Genomic DNA, 23,670 nt, shown 5'->3' on the forward strand with positions numbered 1-23,670 from the left:
GCGCCCGCACCACGCGCCCAGCTCCCTCACCCTCTGTCGGCAATGCGGCCACCACTGCACACCGCCCCTCCTGCACGGCCCCTGCCAACGCTAATACCAGAGTTAGGCCGACTGGAAATGGAAGCTTTGTTTCACCTAAGTGTCTATGACTTTCAGAGCAAAGAGTTTGCCCCCAACGTTAGTCTTAATTGTGGAGTTGGTGTAATTAGTTATTAGCTTCCTTCTCTGCCTCTTGAGTTCTCTGCCTTCCCCCGCGTGCCCAGCGCCCATTCGCATTTCATCGGAGATGGACGTGCCCACACCTTCAGCTTCCACAGGGTCTGAAGAGGCCCTGCCACAGTCATTTAAATGGATTGTGTAGGGATTCCTGACTCACAGCTAGCGATTCATTGAGGTGGCAAGATAAACTGGCAGAATGAGGTGCCCCCAAGCCCTTATCAAAGAGGAGTCTGGAAGCAAGTAATTGCAAGGGCATCTGCCACCATCCACCCTGGGAGGCAAAGAGATCTTAGGATAATCTTAGATCTTAGGATAATCATGAGAAGGGAATCCTTTGTCTCTAAAGGGAGAAGGAAAAAAAAATGCCAACAGATTTTTTTTGTTTAAATTTTTTTTTTTTTTTTTTTTTTTTTTTTTAAGACGGAGTCTCGCTCTGTCGCCCAGGCTGGAGTGCAGTGGCACAATCTTGGCTCACTGCAAGCTTCGCCTCCCAGGTTCGTACCATTCTCCTGCCTCAGCCTCCCGAGTAGCTGGGACTACAGGCGCCCGCCACCACGCCCAGCTAATTTTTTGTAATTTTTAGTAGAGATGGGGTTTCACTGTGTTAGCCAGGACGGTCTCAAACTCCTGACCTCAAATGATCGCCCGCCTTGGCCTCCCAAAGTGCTGGGGTTACAGGCGTGAGCCGCTACACCTGGCCAGATTTTTTTGTTTTTTCTTCGCCACCAGGCTAATTCTGTTGTGTCCAGGGAAAAGGTCACATTTGCCTTTGTGAGGTGTGCTTAATTCACAGTTTAGTAACACATTTGGGGATCCTGATCTGGAATTGGAAGATCCACGTCACCGTCCTTCATGGACCTGCAGCCCCCCACTTCCACACCACCACCAGCGGGCACATGCAGCCAGATGTTGACATCTTGCTGGAGTTACAACACTCAAGAAGAAACAAAAAGAAAAGACTTCCTCCGGCGTGATCACCGGCCAGGTTGGTAAGGGTGGGGTACATATGGTTGAGGGTGCATGAACCATCTTGATTTTTTTTTTTTTTTTTTGAGACGGGGTCTCACTCTGTTGCCCAGGCTAGAGTGCAGTGGCGCAGAGGCAATCTCGGCTCTCTGCAACCTCTGCCTCCCAGGTTCAAGTGATTCTCTTGCCTCAACCTCCCCAGTAGCTGGGATTACAGGGGCCGCCACCATGCCCATCTAATTTTTGTATTTTTAGTAAAGACAGGGTTTCACCATGTTGGCCAGGCTGGTTTATAACTCTTGACCTCAAGTGATCCTCCTACCTTGGCCTCCCAAAGTGCTGGGATTATAGGCGTGAGCCACCGTGCCTGGCCTTTTTGCCCATTTTTCCATTGTGCTAATGGAAGGATTCTCAGGTTCCTAATACCTTTTACTCAGGACAGGACCAGAAATATAACACAACAATCCATAACTTTTTTTTTTTTCATTTTTCTGAGATGGAGTTTCACTCTTGTTGCCCAGGCTGGAGTGCAATGGGTGATCTCGGCTCACTGTAACCTCTGCCTCCCGGGTTCTAGTGATTCTCCTGCCTCAGCCTCCCAAGTAGCTGGGATTACAGGTGTGTGCCACCAAGCCCAGCTAATTTTTGTATTTTTAGTAGAGATGGGGTTTTGCCGTGTTGGCCAGGCTGGTCTCGAACTCCTGACCTCAGATGATCCACTTGCCCTGGCCTCCCAAAGTGTTGGGATTACAGGTGTGAGCCACTGCACCTGGCCAATCCATAAATTTCTTAATTGAAAAAGAAAGCCCACACTCACTCTAGGCTAATGTAATCGATGAATTATAAAAATGGCCATAGTTGGGCCAGGCGGAGATCATGCCATTGCACTCCAGCCTGGGCAACAAGAGCGAAACTCCATCTCAAAAAAAAAAAAGTGATAGTTTTCATGAGCTTGTTGATCTGTATCTAGGACTACAAGGAAGATAGGCATGCTACAGACATTTGTATCTAGCAGTGGGTGCTACTGTAACATGTGGCATTAGCTTTGGACTAGATGCCTGGAAAAGCAGTGGGGAAATTGGTAGTGAACACTGGAACAATGGTGAGAAAAACTATTGGAGGTGGACAAATGGTGAACGACTCAGTGTCATGGTGAAGGATTTGTAAAATTGTTTCCCTTCAGTAAGATGGGCAGAGAAAAAGGCAACTACTGAATTCTGGGACTTGAAAAAAATCATCTCAGTATAATGTTGAGATTAACCTGTTTTTCTTTTGCTTGAATATGTTGAGACACTTATAGAAAAGAGTGTGGTTAAAAACAAACAAACAAATTCGCTAGCAGAATTTAGAACATACATTGGGTTGGAGCTGGGGAAAGTATTATTAGACTCTATAGTTGGTAACAAGGTCTCAAAGTAAGTCATAACCTGGGCCAAAGATCAAATTCAGAGTGGTGCTAGTAAAATATGGCCTTAAGAATAATGCTGAAGTCAAGGTGATCTCAATGATTTAAATGTTAACTAGTATACCCTTTCAGCAATATACAAATATTTATTAAAAATCTTAGAGCGAGGCTTGTTTCAACAAGATTAGTGGTAGTGTTGGCCAGGCGTGGTGGCTCACACCTGTAATCCCAGCACTTTGGGAGGCCGAGGCAGGCGGATCACAAGGTCAAGAGACCCAGACCATCCTGGCTAACACCGTGAAACCCCGTCTCTACTAAAAAATACAAAAAGTTAGCCAGGAGTGGTGGCGGGTGCCTGTAGTCCCAACTACTAGGGAGGCTGAGGCAGGAGCATGGCATGAACCCGGGAGGCGGAGCTTGCAGTGAGCCGAGATCGCACCACTGCACTCCAGCCTGGGAGAGAAAGTGAGACTCTGTCTCAAAAAAAAAAAAAAAAAAAAAAAAAAAAAAAAAGACTAGTGAGAGTGGCTTCTGGGGCATGGAGAGCACCTGAATCAGATGCTTGAGAAGCCCACAAAGTTTTTAAGGGACTTGTAGTGAACAAAGCACCACCAGCTGCAAAAATGTGGAGAGAACAGTTTAGAGTGAAAAAAGATCTGTGGGTCCATAATTTGCTAATGACAGGAAGTAGGTTGAGAAAGTGTCTCAAAAGCCTTTTTCTTCAAAATGGCCAAGAAGGTGCTGGAAAAGGAGGGACACCCAAGAGGGCAGAGGCAAGAGTTGTGCGGAGATACAGCCTGGGGAGGCACTCCCAGGAAGCAGAACTCGGGCCTGGTTAAGGAGAACTTCTTATTCTTGTAGGGCCTGAAAACAGCTTCCAATAGGATTTGAGAATTGCTCTGGCCCCGTGATTGCTCTGTCTCCTCCTCTTCTCATTTTCACATGCAAGTATTTATTGTGGTTATCTGGTCCTGGTTCACCATCATATGTTGGGTGCATGGGAGAGAAAATTCATCTTCTTAGTTTGTAAGTCTCTGAATCAAGAGAAGCTGCACTGGACAAGCCAATCTAAGACAGACCATGAGATCCTAGATTTTGTGCCTGATGCTGGGATTGTAAGAGGCTTTGGGGGATCTTGGGATGAACACTGGAAACTAACCATAGTTTGGGTTGGAAATATCACTCTAGTTTGGAGATTTTAAGGCATCTTTGGCTTTTCTAAGTGCAAAGATTAAGTAGGCTTACCTTTAGCGACCTCAGACTTAACGCCACCCGAGACACCCACACCCATGACCACATTTTGGACTTTTTTTTTTTTTGAGAGAGAGGGTCTCGCTCTGTCGCCCCGGCTGGAGTGCAGTGGGGCAATCTTGACTCACTGCAACCTCCACCTCCCGGGTTCAGGCAATTCTTCTGTCTCAGCCTCCCAAGTAGCTGGGGCTACAGTCGCACGCCACCACGCCCAGCAAATTTTTATATTTTTAGTAGAAACGGGATTTCACCATATTGGTCAGGCTAGTTTCGAACTGCTGACTTCATGTGAGGCACGCATCAAGTAGCTATCAGGTCTCTCCAGTTACAGCGGAAAAAGATCCAGAACCAGCCCTACCCCGTCTAGAGGAAAGGACGAACATTAGGCAAGCACTTGGAATCGTGCGAAGTGCACGCCATCAGATCACCTTGGTGAGTGAACCGCCAAGCCCGAAACACCGAAGGCCACGAATCCCAACCGGGAGGACGGTCACAGCGCCTGCCGCGCATGCTCAAGGCAGGCTCGCCTGGAGCATGCGCAGTAGGTGAGGGCTACGTCATCTGTCGGCGTCCGCGCCTGGCGTCAGCGACCGGTGCAGACAGGAAGAGGCTCTAGGCGGGCACATGTGTATGGCGGCGAGGCGGGCGGGTACATGGCGGGCTCTGTGGGACTGGCGTTGTGCGGGCAGACGCTGGTGGTGCGGGGCGGCAGCCGATTCCTGGCCACCTCCACAGCAAGCAGGTGAGGGGGCCTTGGTCTTGGAACAGGGCGCCCAGGCTGCGGGCGCGCGTCGGGTCCTGGCGGCCCCGCTTCTCCGGCACCGCTTGGTCGCACCTGCTCTGGAGTGACCTCGGGGAACCCCGCTCCATCCTGCGAGCCCTCCGCCGCAGTCTCCGCCTGGCCGCGTGTCTGCGCCTGGAGGGTGCGTTTTCGGCGCTCCCTCCCCGGCCGCTGGCGCGCTCCTTGCCGTAGATGGCTGGTCTGCGGTGTTCTTGCCCGGTTAGCGCTGGGTCACTTCCGGTCTCCGCGGCGCCGGCGGGGACCGGGTGGGCAGAGCACGTGGGACGTTGCTGACCAGTCAGCAAGGCCCGGCCGAACACGCTCTGGAGAACTGGGAAGAAGTGGGTCTCGGGTCTCCCTGGTGAGAAGGGAGGGGCTAATGGCGAGCTCACTGACCTCCGAGCGCGCTCCCTCTCCTTGCAGGGGTTGCCGGTTCCCTCTTCCCGGTCTGCATCCACTCACCCGGCCTTCATTGCTCCTTAGCGCTCCAGGTCATCTCCGACACTTACTTACTCGACCCAAGGGTGCACGCAGAGCTCGCAGCGCGCACCTCCTAGTGGCCCTTCACACGGCTCGGGTTTTGCTTTCCGTAATTTTATTCTCCTTCGTTAGTGTATCGCCAGTGCTAGGACGACGCCGGGGATTTTTAAATTAGTTAATGTTTGTTGATGGAATAGTCTTAACTCAGGACTCTGGGAGCAATTAGTAGTGCTGTCAGTTTCAGCCCCTCGTTTTCTTGCCCAGGTTATTTGTGATTTCATACTTGAAACGGACGACGCGTCTGTCACATGCACTGTATATTCTTCGTTTGGTTTCAGAAAGCCAATTCGATGTTAAATTAGGTCTCACAAAAATTGTACTCGGAAACTTGTCACGTATCCCAGATGATTTTGTTTTATACTCCCGGTCTAATACCTGCCAGAGTGAGCTGTGGATGTATTAGACATGATCTGCTTACCTTCAGTCTATGCATTTTGAGGAAATTCTAGTGGTTGGTGGAGTTTCTGACTTGGAAGACAAGTCTACGGTTCCATATGGAAAGTTTTTTGGTGCACTCACTTTAAAGGCTATAAATATGTACAGGATACGTGCTGAGGGATGGGATGGGATAAACCGAAGAGAGTTTAGCGTTTAGGTTCGGTGTGGAAGATGGGTAATTCTTACGTTGGTACGTGCTTGGGGTCATGGGAACATTTTCAGGTAGGTGAGATATGTTTCTAAATAGGTAATGGCTCTTTGAAATTTGTATACAGAATCCCACTGAAAACTCAACAGTATCAGAACATGATTTCTGTTTTTTTTTTTTTTTTGAAACGGAGTCTCACTCTGTAGCCCAGGCTGGAGTGCAGTGGCCAGATCTCAGCTCACTGCAAGCTCCGCCTCCCGGGTTCACGCCATTCTCCTGTCTCAGCCTCCCGAGTAGCTGGGACTACAAGCGCCCGCCACCTCGCCCGGCTAGTTTTTTGTATTTTTTAGTAGAGACGGGGTTTCACCATGTTAGCCAGGATGGTCTCGATCTCCTGACCTCGTGATCCGCCCGTCTCGGCCTCCCAAAGTGCTAGGATTACAGGCTTGAGCCACCACGCCCGGCCAGAACATGATTTCTTATAACCATGCCGCATAGATTTTCTGGTGCCTGAGAGAATAGCATAGTAATTCCTGTTGAGTATTTATCCCTCATTTGTTTTACTGAACTTTTTTTTTTTCCCACAGAACTGTGCAGGTAGTGTATGACATATTCCAATAAGAGATTAAGCAAATAAAGTTTGTTAACTGTTCTCTGAAATATTGTATCTAGACAGTTTTCTTGTCAAGGAAAGACTTTTAATGAGTATGCAAATATTTTTTGTTCCACAGAGAAAAAAAAATCAACATTTTTTTGTTTTGTTTTATTTTAATAAAGTGCTCCTTTACAAATCATTGTTAGGCAGGCGGAGCATGGTGGCTCACGCCTGCAATCCCAGCACTTTCGGAGGCCGAGGCAGGCGGATCACCTGAGGTCAGGAGTTCGAGACCAGCCTGACCAACATGGAGAAACCCATCTCTACTAAAAATACAAAATTAGCCGAGTGTGGTGGTGCATGCCTGTAATCCCAGCTACTTGGTAGGCTGAGACAGGAGGATGGCTTGAACCTGGGAGGCCAAGGTTGCAGTGAGCCAGGATTGCACCATTGCACTCTAGCCTGGACAAGAGTGAAACTCCGTCTCAAAAAATAAAAATAAAAATCATTGTTAGGCTGGGTGCAGTGGTTCTACCTATAATCCCAGCACTTTGGGAGGCTGAGGTGGGCGGATCACCTGAGGTCAGGAGTTTGAGACCAGCCTGGCTAACATGGCGAAACCCCGTCTCTACTAAAAATGCGAAATTAGCCGGGCATGGTGGCATATGCCTGTAATCCCAGCTACTCGGGAAGCTGAGACAGGAGAATCACTTGAACCCAGGAGGCAGAAGTTGTGGTGAGCCGAGATCGTGCCATTGCACGCCAGCCTAGGCAATGGGAGTGAAACTCCGTCTCAAAAAAAAAAAAAAGAAAAAAACTATTTAAAAAGTTGCTATTTCTGTCTAATGGTAACTCCTTTTAAAATCATTCTGTTATTTCTCTTTAGTGACGATGACAGCCTCTTCATCTATGACTGCAGTGCTGCGGAAAAGAAGTCACAAGAAAATAAAGGGTGAGATGTGGGGAAGCTTTTCAGGGCCTGATTTAATGTTCGATAATGGGACCAGAGGGTCTAAGAAGCGATTATTGTCTTGCTGAATTCTTAGCTTCTGTCCCACAGTGGTGCGGGTAAGTACCACCTCAGCAGAGACACGTAAAAGTAACTTTCAAGTTAGGCATTAAGAGTACATTGTTGGCCAGGCGTGGTGGTTTATGCCTGTAATCCCAGCACTTTGGGAGGCCAAGGAGGATGAATCACCTGAGGTCAGAAGTTCCAGACCATCCTGGCCAACATGGCGAAACCCTGTCTCTACTAAAAATAAGTTAGCTGGACGTGGTGGCAGGCACCTGTAATCCCATCTACTTGGGAGGCTGAGGCACGAGAATCTCTTGAACCTGGAAGGTGGAGGTTGCAGTGAGCCAAGATTGCGCCATTGCATTCCAGCTTGGGGAATAGAGCAAGACTCCGTCTCCAACAACAACAACAACAACAAAAAAGAGTACAGTGTTAGTGCCAGGTGCGGTGACTCATGCCTATAACCTCAGCACTGTGGGAGGCCAAGGTGGGAGGATCACTGAGTTCAGAAGTTCGAAGCCAGCCTGGCCAATGTCGTGAAACTCCATCTCAACTAAAAATAAAAAGATTAGCCAGGCATGGTGGCAGGCACCTGTAGTTCCAGCTACTGAGGAGGAGACTGAGACAGGAGAATCACTTGAACCTGGGAGACAGGTTGCAGTCAGCCGAGATCACGCCACTGCACTCCAACCTGGGTGACACAGCGAGACTCCGTCTCAAAAAAACAAAAACAAAAACACAGTGTTAGGACTTTTCTGAATACTTTTAGTTTCTGTCAGTAATCACATACCTTTTTTTTGTTTTTTTTAGACAGAGTCTTGCTCTGTCGCCCAGGCTGGAGTGCAGTGGCGCGATCTCAGCTCACTGCAAGCTCTGCCTCCTGGGTTCACGCCATTCTCCTGCTTCAGCCTCTGGAGTAGCTGGGACTACAAGCACCTGCCACCACACCTGGCTAGTTTTTTTTGTTTTTTGTTTTCTTTTTTTTTTTGAGACGGAGTCTTGCTCTGTGCCCCAGGCTGGAGTGCAGTGGCGCGATCTCGGCTCACTGCAAGCTCCACCCCACCCGGGTTCACGCCATTCTCCTGCCTCAGCCTCCGGAGTAGCTGGGACTACAGGCGCCTGCCACCTCGCCCGGCTAATTTTCTTGTATTTTTAGTAGAGATGGGGTTTCACCGTGTTAGCCAGGATGGTCTCGATCTCCTGACCTCGTGATCCGCCCGTCTCGGCCTCCCAAAGTGCTGGGATTACAGGCTTGAGCCACCGCGCCCGGCTTTTTTGTATTTTTAGTAGAGATGGGGTTTCACTGTGTTAGCCAGGATGGTCTCCATCTCCTGACCTCGTGATCCACCCTCCTCGGTCTCCCAAAGTGCTGGGATTACAGGCGTGAGGCACTGCGCCCAGGCTGCCTAGTTTTTGTAGTTTTTTGTAGAGACGTGGTTTCGCCATGTTGCCCAGGCTGGGCTTGAGCTCCTGAACTTAAGCGATCCTCTCGCCTTGTCCTCCCATAGTGCTGAGATTATAGGTGTGAGCTACCACACCGGGCCTGTTACTAGTATTTTTAGTGTGAGTTTATCCCTGCCTCTAGCCTTGGGTTAGTCCTGGCCCGTGAGGAAGAGGGTCATGTGTCTTTGAGAGTTCTTCCAGCTTAGCTCTCTGGGTTCTGGCATGTATGCTGGGAGATTTTCTCTTTAGTTAGTCTTCACGCTGATAAAATTAGAGCTGTTTGGAACCTCCCCATGTCCTTTTAGTATGTCTGTAATTTGGCTACATGAACCCCTTAACAGTTTCTACCTCCTCCCGTGTTAGAAATTACCATGCTGGCCATGGGGGAATGCATTCTTATTTCCTTAGCAGAAGCTTAACTGTCTTCCTCTCTTCCTCAGGGAGGACGCGCCCTTGGACCAGGGGAGCGGTGTGATTCTGGCGTCCACCTTCTCCAAGTCTGGCAGCTATTTTGCTTTAACTGATGACAGTAAGCGTCTGATTCTTTTCCGTACAAAACCATGGCAATGTCTGAGTGTCAGGTATGAGATGCTAACGCTGGATTCTTAAGCTGTCGAATGCACACCTTGTTCTTGCATGCCTGTAGCAATAGTGACCATAACATGGTGATAAGTGATTGACATGGAGCTGCAGTTCGGTGCCAGGCACCGCTCAGTGCCGTATGTGTGTTGGCTGATCTGATCCTCACAGCAGCTCTGGGAGGGTGCAGGGGTGCTGTTCTGTTCCCCGTTGGGTGGTGAAGAGTTAGGTAGCAGACCTCTGGTGAGTGGGCTTGGAAGACAGAGCCGGGCCCTGTGGCTGGTCCCTCCGGCTGCAGTGTTGGTGCCGGTGCCCCTGCCTTCCAGGGCGGTCCTCTGTCGTTGTGATTAGCGGGAAGGAGGCTGTGGGCCTGCACTGGAGAGTGGTAGGGATTTGGGGTCTGTTGAGGGTGGGTTTAGTGCACATATGTCTGAGTGTCTGAAGAATGGATGGGGAGTGCATCCGTGTGGATGGGGAGGCCAGTAACTCTGGCAAGAACGGAGATATCGCTATGCCTTGCCCTCTTACCAAGCAAAGTCCAGAAAGGTTCTTCTGCCTTCCCCATTCCTCTTTTTTTATTTTTTTGAGATGGAGTTTCACTCTTGTTGCCCAGGCTGGAGTGCAGTGGTGCGGCGATCTTCGCTCACCACAACCTTGACCTCTCAGGTTCAAACGATTCTCCTGCCTCAGCTTCCTGAGTAGCTGGGATTACAGGCCCTCGCCACTATGCCTGGCTAATTTTTTGTATTTTTACTAGAGACGAGGTTTCACCATGTTAGCCAGACCAGTCTTGAGCTCCTGACCTCAGGGTGATCTGCCGGCTTCGGCCTCCCAGACTGCTGGGATTACAGGTGTGAACCACTATACCCGGCCTGTCTTTAAGATTTTTATTTCATCTTCTTTTTTTTTTTCTTTTTGAGAAGGGTCTCATTCTGTCACCCAGGCCGGAGTGCGGCGGTGTGATCTTGGCTCACTGCAGCTTCCGCCTCCTGGGTTCAAGCAATTCTCCCACCTCAGCCTCTCGAGTAGCTGGGACTATAGGTGCATGCCACCATGCCCAAGAATTTTTGTTTTTTGCTAGAGACAGAGTTTGACCACATTGGCCAGGCTGGTCTCGAACTCCTGATCTCAGGTGATCCACCTGGCTCAGCCTCCCAAAGTGCTGGGATTACAGGCTTGACCCACCGCTCCCAGCTTCATCTCATTTTCAAAGAGAAGAGTAAAAATCCAAATTCAGCTGGGCGCAGTGGCTCCCACCTGTAATCCAGCACTTTGGGAGGCCGAGGCAGGTGGAGTGGATCAGGAGTTCGAGACTATCCTGTCCCACATGGCAAAACCCCGTTTCTACTAAAAATGCAAAATTAGCCGGGCATGGTGGTACATGCCTGTAGTTCCAGCTACTTGGGAGGCTGAGGCAGGAGAATCTCCTGAACCCAGGAGGCGGAGGTTGCAGTGAGCCAAGATAATGCCATTACACTCCAGCCTGGGTAACGAGCAAAACTCCAAAACTCCATTTCAAAAAAAAAAAAACAAATTCTAGGTGGCATCAAAAGCAATGAATGCCTGTTCTGTCCTCTCTTCCAGTCAGGTTAAAAAGAAAGCCCTGAAACGCTGCATCATTTCTACTTTATGTGTTTTTGTGTATATGGGTTTTACTATACATGTTTTTATGTGTATGTGATTCACAATATGTTTTTGTGTATCAGGTAGGTAATAGATGCGCATGGTTTAAAAACTTAAAACACAACAAAATTAAACCAAAGCATATGCAACAGCCTCCCTTCTCACCTGCCTTCCGGCTCCTTTCCCATAGGCAGTGATGGTTTCCCAGTAGGAAAATGACTTTTAACTGCATGTCCCCACATGTCCGAGTCATAACTGATAATAAATGGCTGCTTCCACCTGACTGCTGTGGATTGCATCATCTTTATCTTGAAAGACCTGTGAACGGCAGCCTCTTGCTAAGATAGCTGCAACACGAGTAAGTCATTTAGGACCTAGAATAGAGAAGATGGGAAGTATTTTCAGGATTCAGGGTGAATGCCTCAAGGTGGCCTTGAGGTGTCCTGCCCTGCACCCTCCACAGGGATCTCTGCAGGTGGCAGGCGCTTTCTAGTAGGTTGGCCTTGACTTTGGATTTCTCAGACAGCCTGTGGGAAGGAGGGATGGATAGGTTTTCACCCTCTCAGTGTTGAAAGAAGATGGTAGTTGTCCTAGTCTGCTTGGGCTGCCTAACAAGATACCACAGACTAGGGGTCTTAACAATTTTCTCACAGTTGTAGAGGTTGGAAGACCAAGATCAAGGGGCTGGCAGGGCAGGGCTGGTTCCTCAGAGGACTCTCTCCCTGGCTTGCCGATGGTGTCTTCTCCCTGTGTCTTCACAGAGTCGTCCTTTTGTGTCTATGTCCTCATTTCCTATTCCTGAAAGGAGACCGGTCAGATGGGGTCAGGACTGCCCCATTGGCCTCTGTTTCACCTCCGTAAAGGTCCCATCCAAATACAGTCACATTCTGAGGTCGTAGGTAGGTCAGGGCTTCCACACAGGAGTTGTGGGTTGGGGGATTCAGTTAAGCACTAACAGTTCGTCTTGCCTTTTGGACCCTGGCTGCTGTGGAGAGCTTTCATAATTCACATGAGATTCTCAAAGGGGGCTTTGACTCCCAAAAGGTAAAAATGAAATGATCTAAAAGAATCTGATGGTCATTAAAAAAAAATTTTTTTCAGGGGGCGGAGTTTCACTCTTGTTGCCTAGGCTGGAGTGCAATGGTGCGATCTCAGCTCACTGCAACCTCTGCCTCCCAGGTTCAAGCAATTCTCCTGCCTCAGCCTCCCAAGTAGCTGGGATTACAAGCATGTGCCACCATGCCTGGCTAATTTTTTATATTTTTAGTAGAGAAGGGGTTTCATCATGTTGGTCAGGCTGGTTTAGAATTCCTGACCTCAAGGTGACCCACCCGTCTCAGCCCCGCAAAGTGGTAGGATTATAGGAGTGAGCCACCGCACCCGGCCTGGTAATTATTTTCCTAAAGTAAAGGACCTGGCTGAGCTCTGACAGGCATGTGCACAAGAGCCACCTGGGTGTCTTGTGAAAGCGCAGACTTTGTCATTTATTTCATCTGGGCTAGGCCATATGCTCTGCAATTTATTTATTTGTTTATTTGTTTTGAGACAGAGTCTTGCTCTGTCACCCAGGCTGGAATGCAGTGGCCCAATCCCGGCTCACTGCAGCCTCCACCTCCTGGGTTCAAGCGATTCTTCTGCCTCAGCCTCCCGCGCAGCTGAGATTATAGGCGCTTACCACAATGCCCAGTTAATTTTTGTCTTTTTAGTAGAGATGGGGTTTTGCCTTTTGGCCAGGCTGGTCTTGAATTCCTGACCTCAGGTGATCCACTCATCTCGGCCTCCCAAAATGCTGGGATTACAGGCGTGAGCCACTGAGTCCAGCTACAGCAATTTTCTTGACTGTCCGTCTACTGGTGGTCAGCATTTTTGTTTTGTTTTGTTTTTTGTTTTTGAGATGGAGTTTCACTCTTGTTGCCCAGGCTGGAGGGCACTGGCATGATCTCGGCTCACTGCAACCTCCACCTCCCAGGTTCAAGTGATTCTCCTGCCTCAGCCTTCTGAGTAGCTGGGATTACAGGCATGCATCACCATGACTGCCTAATTTTTTCAATTTTTTTAGTAGAGACAGGGTTTCATAATGTTGGCCAGGGTGGTCTTGAACTCCTGACCTCAGGTGATCCACCCGCCTCGGCCTCCCAAGGTGCCAGGATTGCAGGTGTGAGCCACTGGTGCCCAGCTGGAAGAGCAACTTTTTATGTACTTAAGAATCATTTGTGGCCGGGCGCGGTGGCTCAAGCCTGTAATCCCAGCACTTTGGGAGGCCGAGACGGGCGGATCACGAGGTCAGGAGATCGAGACCATCCTGGCTAATATGGTGAAACCCCGTCTCTACTAAAAATACAAAAAACTAGCCGGGCGAGGTGGCGGACGCCTGTAGTCCCAGCTACTCGGGAGGCTGAGGCAGGAGAATGGCGTAAACCCGCGAGGCGGAGCTTGCAGTGAGCTGAGATCCGGCCACTGCACTCCAGCCTGGGCGACAAAGCGAGACTTCGTCTCAAAAAAAAAAAAAAAAAAAAAAAAAAAAAAAAAAAAAAAAAAGAATCATTTGTGTTTTGTAAGCTGTTTTTTTTTTTCATATCCTATGTTTTTCCATTGGGGTATTGTTTATTGGTTTGTAGGAGCTCTTTATATTAGGACACTTTATTTTTACAGAATAAGCCCATCTACCAAAGTATCGCTCTCACATGGCCTTTCTGTGGCACAGGTGTGTAAGGTGAGCTGCACCGGTAACCACTGAGACTGGATTAGCATTTTCCAGTACCCTTGCCTTAACTTCAAAGCCCTGGGGTCGAGAACAGGTGCAGAGCTGAGATCCATGTGCTGATGTGTACGTGGATCTCAGACTTGATCCAGTTACTTAGACGACAGTGGAATGTGTGGGTTCCCGTTCAGCTATGGTGAGTGGGGTCGTAGAAGTTGAGAGCAAATTCTCACTTGTCTGCTTCCCCTAGAGTACAGTTCGGTGTCCTCCCGTGCTACCTTTTGCCTTTTTTATCCTTTGGTTTTGGTCTGTACAGAAAATTGGAAACCACTGAGAAGTACAAATGAGAACAGTAACAAAAACCACCCTGAATCTCACCACCCAGAGTCAGAGTATGTGATGAGCACTGGGGCCAGGCCCTCCTCGTCTCTGCAGATGGATTACAGAATTTGCATGTGTTACATTGTTGCGGTGGCATGTGCTAGCCTGTAGCCTGTTTCCCCACCCCGGGCAGTGTTGACAACACTGTGTCATTCCCTGTAGCTGGGCCATTGGATTGTTTGCACTGTTCCACTGTTCAAATGCTACTGTTTCCTTGTACTTCTTCCTGCCTTTAAACTCTGGGAAGTTTGAGTGAGAGCAAGTGGGACTGCAGAGGTGCAGACAGCGTGGGTTTACTGGCACTGATGTGTGACAACGCACACAGCAAAGCCTCCCAAGCCTTGGTGTCCGGCAGTTTTCTTGGGGTTGATCACATGCTGTCGGTGGCTGACCTTTAGTTCCCAGCCCCTCCAGAGGTGGAGTGGACACCTTGTGGCCGCAGGCCCCTGCCCTAAATCACATACTGAGGCTGCCTGTGGGGCCCAAGGCCCCTACTTTTAGAGATGAGGCCAAAGGCAAGGTTAATTCTTCACTGTGCAGAGGGTGTACCCTGTGCCAAGGCTTTTGATGTCTGGTACCAGACACCATTTGGGAAGTAGCCACTGCCTGCAGAGGGTAGAGGAGGCAGGATCTGGCCGTGTGTGCCGCAGGCCTGGCGGGGGGTAGGGGTGAGGGGCAGGGAGCTTGCTCGTGTCTTGAACACGCTAACTCTTTCAAGTCCGGACAGTGCTGTGGCTGTGAAGTTCTGAGGTCACCAGAAAGATGGAGACGTGGGTGGAATGTCACTTTACTTCAATGTGGGCTCGCTGTCCAGAGGTCGTGTCTCACTTTGAACTTGGGAGAAAGGGTATGTCCAGTCCGCCTGCCCGCTGTGTCCTGGTTCCTAACCGTGGAGCTTCTTCACCTTGATGGAAGCACGGAGGCCCAGGGCTCCTCCAGGGGTTCTGACTCCTGCAGAGGGACGGGGCCTCTGCTGCTGGCATCGTGCATGGCCCGGAGCAGGGAGGAATCTAGAATTCTCTCCCCTCAATGTGGTTGCCTGTGCAGTCGGCTTCTCGGAGGAGGTTTGAGGTTCTCGGAGGAGGTTTGAGGTTCTCGGAGGAGGCCGTTTGAGGTTGGGAGCTCCGTGATTCGGGACTCACGGTGGGTGCAGACACCGCTGCCACCTGGTGGGGGGCGGGGCCTCTTCATCTTGGTTGCAGGTGCTTTGCCGAGAGGGAGATGTCTTGCTGTGTTGACTCCCCTTTTGAAGGTCGTGTGCTGGTGTGATTCTCTTTATGTAAACACCTGGTAAAACTCTGGGAGGCTGGCATGGTAGCTCACGCCTATAGTCCCAGCATTTTGAGAGGCCAAGGCGAGAAGATTGCTTGAGGCCAGCAGTTCGAGGCCAGTCTGGCCTCAACATAGTGAGATCTCATCTCTACAAAAAAAAAAAAAAAAAAAAAAGCACAAGTCCAAGAGTGGGCAGTGCACTCAGTACCCCTAATCTGAAATTCAGAATCCTCCAAAATCTGAAATTTTTTGAGCACAGGCAAGATGCTCAAAGGAAATGCTCACCGGCATGTTTTGGATTTTGGATTTTTAGGTTAGGGATACTGAGCCAGTAAGTATTTGCAAATATTCCAAAACCTGAACAAATCTGAAGTGCAAAGCACTTTTGGTCCCACGCATTTGGGATGAGGGATGGGCAGCCTGCGGCGTGTGAGCAAGGAGCTGGCTCCTGGCAGTGACCCTTTACCTGTGAGTTCACTGTTTGTTTTTTTTTTGTGGAGTGGAGCGTCTCTCTGTCACCCAGGCTGGAGTGCAGTGGTGTGGTCTTGGCTCACTGCAACCTCCGCCTCCTGGGTTCAAGTGATTCTCCTGCCTCAGCTTCATGAGTAGCTGGGATTATAGGAATGAACGAGCATGCCTGACTAATTTTTTGTATTTTTAGTAGAGATGGGGTTTTGCCACGTTGGCCAGGCTGGTCTTGAACTCCTGACCTCAGGTGATCTGCCCACCTTGGCTTCCCAAACCTCTAGGATTATAGGCGTGAGCCACTGCTCCCAGCCTACTCTTGGTTTTGAAAGTGATGTCAGCGGTATAACTTCGTGTAGGAAATGTTTGCCTTAGGTGGTATGGAAGACGGACCCTGTGATTTGATGCGGTCCAGGCAGCAAATTACAAACTCCGGCCTCGATGGTGTGCTTGGGATTTCTCCTGACCTTGGTGTAGGGCGCGCGTCGCCGCCTCCCCTTTCTCTAGTTGAACTGCAGGACAGTGGGCACAGGTGTGAAGTTACTGCCACTTTCAACATCCCTTGGCAAATTCCTCAATAATCTTTTTAAAATTCCTTTAGAATTGTGGGTTTGTAAACTTTTCAGCATCAGGTGGAGTGAAATCTTTACCCTTTCTCTCAGTGAGAAATTGGAGGGGATTATTGTGGCAGGAGGAGTACATTTGGGGGATGAGAGTGGGGCAGGGAGAAGAGCATAGGGTGAGTTTTATCAGGAGCTGCTTTCAAGGAGAGGACGGGGGTGAGTGGAACCATGCTGAGCTGGCAGGCAGCACCCTGTGGCTGGTCCGCAAACATGGGGCTGCTCCCCACACCTGGAGGCTTTTTACGCAGACTCTTAGATCAGATGCACCCTCTCCCCAGAAAACCACCTACGCTTTGCACATCCACCTCCATTCAGTTTTAGAGGTTCCATGTACTCGTGGCCTATGTGCATTTCACTGAGGCCCTGCACCGCTGCAGGATGCCCCTGAGCTGGGCGAGACGCCAGGCTCTGTCCAGTGGTGGCTTAGTTACTGTGCTGCTGCTGGTAAGCTTCCTGTTGAAGGGTTTTGAGGCACAGCCAAGATGGAAGTTGTGGGCAGCAACGATTCTTGCCCAGGTAGCGGTTTAGAACCGCGAGGGCCAGAGGGCCTGCCACCTGGGCAGTCAGGAGACTCCTGGCCCGAGAGACTGAGGCCAGGTTTTCCAAACCGAAGATGAGGACACAGGGTGACAAGTGATATATTGATTTTGACATGTGCGTTTATGAGGGAGAAATCCTCCCAGTGGAGTCAGTGTTTCTGAAAATGCCTGTGAGGGCTGCGGCAGCACGTGGGAAAGGCCGAGCCGGGAAACTATCCGATTCGCTCTGCCCGTTGGATGGAGAGAGAGTGCCTGGCTGCTGGAGTGTGGGTGTGGATGGCGCCTGGCGTCCTCAGTGCCCTGTTGGGGCTGCCCAGGCGGCTCTCTGGAGGGGGGCTCGGGGCAGCGCCAACTCAGTCTGGGGGTTCAGGGCTCAACCACTCGACTTCCGGCAGAGGACAGAGGGCCTGGCCCCCCTGGGGGGCCTGTGGAGATGGGCGAATACTTGCTGAGTTCTGCTGGTCTCTGGGTCCTGAACCCAGTGACTGTGGAGGGAGTGCTGAGACCCGAGACCCTGCACAGGCTGGTGGTCTGAGGGTGGGGTTGTGCCTCAGCTAGGGTGACAGGCCGGCTTGCCATTGGTCCAATGACCTGCCCCATTCTGTGACCTCCCTCGGATCCTGGCACCCAAGACCGAGAGTACGGCTCAGCTGTGTCCTAGAATCGGTGCCAGGATAAGCCCAGCTGGAGAGGCTGGGAGCCTCCGGCTGGGGCAGGACAAAGGGACGAGGAGCAGTGCCCTCTGCTGAGCTGGGCAGGAGGCGCGGTGTTGGGGGCCATCTGTGCCACGCGCCTTCCAGCCTGACTGTGGGGATGAGCGCCCCGTGAGTCCAAGTCCATCTCCTCTCCCCGTGGCGTCCTCTTGGGCTGCTCCTCTGTGCCACCGTGGTCGTGTTCGTGGCAGCTGCTTAATGAGCCCATCGGACATTGGGGGCTGTGTTGCTGGCGCAGTGCAGGGCTGTTTGTTTAAATTACAGTGCACCCTGAGAATTCTGATTAATCTTGCCCTAGAGCGTAATGATCTTTCTTTGTCCTTGTTTTCTCTGTGTTTACCCTGTTATGCTTCCCTTCTGCCTCCTTTCTGCAGCTGCGCGGCACAGCTGCGGGGGAGGAGGAGGGGCGCTGCTTCCAGGCTGGGGTGTGACCCAAAGGTCCTGCCTGCCCTTTTCTGTCCTTTTGTCCCTCTGCCCCTGAGAGAAACAGGGGCCTTGCTGAGGACAGCATTCCTGAAGCTTCCATCTGCATTTCCAGCCGCAGGGGGCCGGGCACGCTGTACTTGTCTGCCTGGTGTTGGCTGTGTATTGGGCAGTGTGCACCGCCACAGCCCTGGGGGTGGTGAAGCAGGGCTGGCCGCTGTTCTACGGTGAGGCCCTGTGGCTAACTGCGTGTGTGGGAAGCAGTGTTACAACTCATATCTATGTAAAATAGAACACAGGGTCCCTGCCTTGTGGAAAGGACACAAATACAGGATGATTCCAGTAGAAATGGTGTGGAAATGAGAGCCCCAGGAAGTAGTGTAGCCCTGAGCCCTGGTGAAGGAGAGGGAGCGAACTGAGACTTTGGTTCTTACAGAACGAGTGTGCAGACGTGCTGCATCTGGAACTCTGGCACATCCGTGGCTCTGGGTCAGGGTTAGATTCGTGGATGTGCTGATCTGGATGTGGACTGTGGGGAGCGCAGGCCTCTCACGCGCTGGGTAGCGGCGCTTCCTCCCAAGGAGGGTAGGGTGATGCCTCACTGCTGCCCTGGGCTGGGTCCTGCGCCGAGGGTGGCCGGGCCCCTCCATCCCTCTGCAGGGCACGGGGCATGGCTGTCTGTCTGAGGCTCCTGGTCCGACGCAGCAGAATGATAGCAGGGGTCAGTGCAGGTCAGGGGAGCAGCAAGGCTTGGGGGGCCCTGGAGGCTGGTGCCTGCCTTTGTCCTTGACAGTGGCCCCCAGCACACTCAGCATTTATGGAGAGGGCCGTTGTCTCCCTCAATGTACGATGAAGACTGTGGGGTCAAGGAACCATTCCCCCATTTCTTGATGACAGTTTTCAAACACACAGGAAAGTTGAGGATTTTGTCACCCTTTTATCCACCTCCTAGATCCCACCATCAGGAACAATTTTCTTTTCTTTTCTTTTTTTTTTTTTTTGAGACGAAGTCTCGCTCCGTCACCCAGGCTGGAGTGCAGTGGCGCCATCTCGGATCACTGCAAGCTCCGCCTCCCAGCTTCATGCCATTCTCCTGCCTCAGCCTCCTGAGTAGCTGGGACTACAGGCACCCGCCACCTCGCCCGGCTAATTTTTTGTATTTTTAGTAGAGATGGGGTTTCACCGTGTTAGCCAGGATGGTCTCAATCTCCTGACCTCATGATCCTCCTGCCTCGGCCTCCCAAAGTGCTGGGATTACAGGCGTGAGCCACCGTGCTCGGCTAGGAGCAATTTTCTTTTTTTTTTTTTTTTTTTTGAGACGGAGTCTCGCTCTGTCCCCCAGGCTGGAGCGCAGTGGCCGGATCTCAGCTCACTGCAAGCTCCGCCTCCCGGGTACACGCCATTCTCCTGCCTCAGCCTCCCGAGTAGCTGGGACTACAGGCGCCCGCCGCCTCACCCGGCTAGTTTTTTGTATTTTTTAGTAGAGACGGGGTTTCACCGGGTTAGCCAGGATGGTCTCGATCTCCTGACCTCGTGATCCGCCCATCTCGGCCTCCCAAAGTGCTAGGATTACAGGCTTGAGCCACCGCGCCCGGCCGCAATTTTCTTAAAGAAAAATGTTGTGAAAGTAAATTTGTCAAAGGCACTGGCTTTGTTCCAGTTGTTAGCATTGCTTAATTTTTTTGGCACCATCTTCAGCAGCTGGAAAATAGAGCATATGGTCAGGTGCCTACCACTGCCCACAGGGCCTGCAGGGCTGTCAAGGACCTTGCGCTGCTTCTGGAAGCTAATGGGGGTGTCTCTGGCCTTCTAGGACTGTGGCGAGGAGGTGTACAGCCCTGACCTTCATAGCCTCTGAGGAGAAGGTCTTGGTGGCCGACAAGTCTGGAGACGTCTACTCCTTTTCGGTGCTGGAGCCACACGGGTGTGGCCGTCTAGAGCTGGGGCACCTGTCCATGCTGTTAGATGTGGTAGGTGGGGGACATGGTAGGTGCAGGACGCGGTACATGGGGGACGCGGTACGTGGGGCATGCGCTGAGTCAATGTCTGCCCTGTCAAGGCTCAGGCAGGTGGGGCACCTGTCCATGCTCTTAGACGCAGTACTTGGGGGGCATGATATGTGGGGTACAGGCTGAGTCAGTATCTGCCCGGTCTGCGCCCCAGCATCTGGTGGGGAGAGTGGGGCTCCCCCATAGCAGGGATAGCCTTCTGCAGATTTGGGAGCAGGGGAGTGGTGGGAACAGGATTTAGGAAGATGGAGCAGGCAGCAGGGAGAACGAAGAAGGCAGGTGAGGCAGGAGGTGGCCAGTGGGGTGGCGCCAGATGGGAAGTGAAGGTGTGGGAGGAGCAGGTGCAGCCACGAGCCTCTGGCTTCGCCTCCTTGGCCCGGAGCTGTGCCAGGTGCTGTAGGAACATCACCTCAGCACTGCTCCCAGCAGCCCCTGTCACCCCATTCTGCCTGCCCCATGTGTCCACACAAACATGTGGCGCTCCAGAGGGCCCAGGCCCACAGCCTGGGTGGTAGAGCTGGGATTGGACGCATGCAGGGACAGTCAGGAACAGTGGCGAGTGCGGGGTATCAAGGGAACCTCACTGGGACTTGGTGACAGCTGGGTGTGGGGACATGTGTGACAGGAAGGCAACCCAGTGTTGGGCATGAGGGTGCAGCAGGCCTGGGGTGGGTGGAAATGGGAGTGGGGCCTGGATTTGCCGAGATGCGGGAGACAGGCAGACGGGGTGGCCCAGCCCTACCCCAGAAGCCTGCTCTAGCACTGAGGAGTGAGGGCTGGAGGTGGTCGGGGACCCTCTGGGGAGGGAGAAGGAGGGCCAGCGATTAGACGCAGGGACAGGAGGAGGGGAGGAGCCAAGCTGGTCTGTCCTCGAAGGCCGCGTCCTCTTGGCAGCCAGGCTGCAGCCTCCCTGCCTGCTTCCATGAGGGACTGGATTCAGGACGACTCAGGTGAGCATCTTTTTCTTTTCTGGCCCCTGGTGATGCAGGCTGTGAGTCCTGATGACCGCTTCATCCTCACTGCCGACCGAGACGAGAAGATCCGAGTCAGCTGGGCCGCGGCGCCCCACAGCATCGAGTCCTTCTGCTTGGGGCACACAGAGTGAGTGCCCCTTCCTGCCCCTCCAGCAGAAAGAAGCTCTTTTTGAAAACAGCATCAGCTTGCAGCTCAGCAGGTGCCACTGTAGCTGGCGAGGCCCCACACAGGTGACAGCAGCCCTGGTGCTTGGTCACCGCAGGCGCCGTGGGTGCTGCCTGCAGAAGCCCTGAAAGGGTGGGGTTCACTCTGCGCTGTTAGCTGTAGTCTGTGTGGTGACTTCCCATTGGTTCTGACCGAACGGGAGGGCTTGTTTCTGGGAAACCCCTGTCTCAGTGTGGAGACCCCTGCGCCATGCCCGGCCATTGTTGGCTGGTGGGCGGTGGGTGTGTTGGGGGCGAGGATGAACTTCCATGATTTCAGCTATCCAAGAATTAAGCAGCCTCTGCGGCCCGGCGGCGGCCTCTTGTGGCAGCGAGTTCTGCCAGGACCCACGTGGAGGTGTTCCTGAGTGCCCGCTTCTCTCTCTATCTCACAAAAGGCTCATTAGAATTTACAGAGGAAAAGTGCTTAGTGTAATTGGCTGAAATGTTTTAAAATACATTATTTGAGGCAGTGGAAGAAATTGGAGGGAGGGAATTCAATGCCGAGGTTGCCTACGTTTTCCTGGTTTTGAACGGATGCAAACATTTCCCTGTTTAAGAAGGCCAGTCACTGATGTGTGCCTCAGGATAGCTTATTCTGACTTGCATTTACTTCCCTAGTGATCCAGCTCCGGAGTTCTCTGGACTGCCGCCCCTGGGCCCCTCCCCTTCGCCATCTCTAGCTGGGGTGTCTGCAGCTCCCTTGCCTCGCCAGGCACGTGAGGGAGGCTTCTGCTGACAGGAACACACTTCCCACCCCTCTAGGGAAATGCCTCATCATTTGGATATATTGAGTAAAAACATAGTATTAAAATTAACTTCAACAGCTCTTTTCCTTCCTCACTCCCCTCCTCGCACCTCCCCTCCCCTCCCTCCCTCCCTCCCCTCCCCTCCCTCCCCTCCCCTCCTCTCCCTCCTTCCCTCCCTCCCCTCCACTCCCCACGACTCCCTCCCTCCCCTCCCCTCCCCACCACTCCCTCCCTCCCCTCCCTTCCTTTCTTTTCTCCTTCCCTCTGTTGCCCAGGCTGGAGTGCAGTGGTGCGATATTGGCTCCCTGCAACCTCCGCCTTCCAGGTTCAAGCAATTCTTCTGCCTCAGCCTCCCAAGTAGCTGGGACTGCAGGCTCCTGCCACCACACTTGATTACTTTTTTTTGTATTTTTAGTAGAGATGGAGTTTTACTATGTTGGCCAGGCTGGTCTTGCTCTCCTGACCTCGTGATTTCCCTGCCTTGGCCTCCCAAAGTGTTGGGATTACAGGCGTGAGCCACTGCGCCCGGCCTGCTCGTTTACTTTTCAACACAGTGGCTGGCAAGTTGAAAACAAACCCCCGTGGCCCCCGTGTGTGGCTGGAGCTGCGTTTCTGCTGGATGGCGCTGTTCCGTACCCTTTGCTGACACTGCAGTATCAGTTGGTTCACTGGCCGACTCCCGCTGCGTCTGAGTGGTTCTGGGGGTCGGTTGGGCCTGTTGCTGTGTGCAGCCCTCAGCGTGGTGCCTGGCATGAGTAGGCACTCAGTAGATACTGCAGTGATTAGAAGAAGAATTTTTTGAGATTTTTGTTTCAAACCCATGGTGAAACCCCTTTCAAACTGTTGAGAACTGTGAGGCCACTCGTACCCTCTGCATGGGGCGTCCTGTGCCCTATCTGTCCTGGGCTGTGGGCTGCTGTCACTGCTGTGGTGCCGTGCAGGGCGGTGGCTGCAGGACTGGGCCCAGCTCATGCCATGGCTAGCTCAAGGTAGCAGAGGCCATGACTGGCGGAGATGGAGTGAGGCTCACGAGCCACCCCATTCCAGGGTCCCTGGGAACCCCGTGCATGAGGGATTGCTTGAGGTCACTGTTAGAGCGGGAAGAAAAGGAGCCTTGTCACCCTTGTAGGTGCCCGAGCCAGATGGGTTTCCGGGCGAGCTGGGCTGCTCGGGTCACTCTTCGTGGCTGTGCTGATGGGAGGGTGCCTATGACTGGCTCCTGTGCAGCTGCAGGCCAAGCCCTCACAGGAGGACTGGGCCGGGCTCAGCACAGACAGCTCTCTGGCCAGGTCACTCAGAGTTGTTGCTGAGGGGCTGTCGGACCCTGATAGGAATCTGTCTGGGGGCTTGGCTGCTTCTCCTCCCTCCTCCCTCCTCCCTCCTCCCTCCTCCCTGTGTGCTGTGTCTTTGAGTCTCCCCCAAGGCTCCTTTCATCACAGTGCAGGTGCCTTGGGCCAGGGTGGGTGCTGGGGGGCCTGTGGAGGTGCCGCTGAGCAGAGCTGCTGCAGAGGGGGCTGCAGAGGGGCACAGGGGTGCTTGGGTCTCTGGCAGGCATGGCTGAGGAGCAGCCTGGGTTAGAGCTTGCTGTGCTGTTGGGGACCCAGGAATGACCTC

The 23,670-nt window shown here is 52.2% G+C and overlaps 1 protein-coding gene across 11 annotated transcripts in view; it reads left to right on the plus strand.

Moving 5' to 3' along the window:
- Positions 1-4,436: 4,436 nt before the first annotated feature.
- Positions 4,437-23,670, plus strand: part of WDR4 (WDR4 tRNA N7-guanosine methyltransferase non-catalytic subunit) — a 31,291-nt gene continuing 12,057 nt past the window's right edge. For 6 of the 11 annotated variants that reach the window (XR_010585334.1, XR_010585335.1, XM_005548600.5 and 3 more), the window contains exons 1-5: positions 4,437-4,583; positions 7,230-7,295; positions 9,242-9,382; positions 19,934-20,090; positions 21,118-21,230. Coding sequence is in view for 9 of the 11 variants with exons in the window: in XM_005548600.5 (XP_005548657.3) it covers positions 4,495-4,583; positions 7,230-7,295; positions 9,242-9,382; positions 19,934-20,090; positions 21,118-21,230 (566 nt within the window). In the remaining 2 variants the exon portion in view is untranslated. The remainder of the gene's footprint in view (positions 4,584-7,229; positions 7,296-9,241; positions 9,383-19,933; positions 20,091-21,117; positions 21,231-23,670) is intronic. The other 5 variants (XM_074033957.1, XM_065541349.2, XM_074033959.1 and 2 more) reach the window with 2 other exon arrangements.

The sequence above is a fragment of the Macaca fascicularis genome, chromosome 3 (genome assembly GCF_037993035.2).
Source record: "Macaca fascicularis isolate 582-1 chromosome 3, T2T-MFA8v1.1".
Classification (NCBI taxonomy): Eukaryota; Metazoa; Chordata; class Mammalia; order Primates; family Cercopithecidae; genus Macaca; species Macaca fascicularis.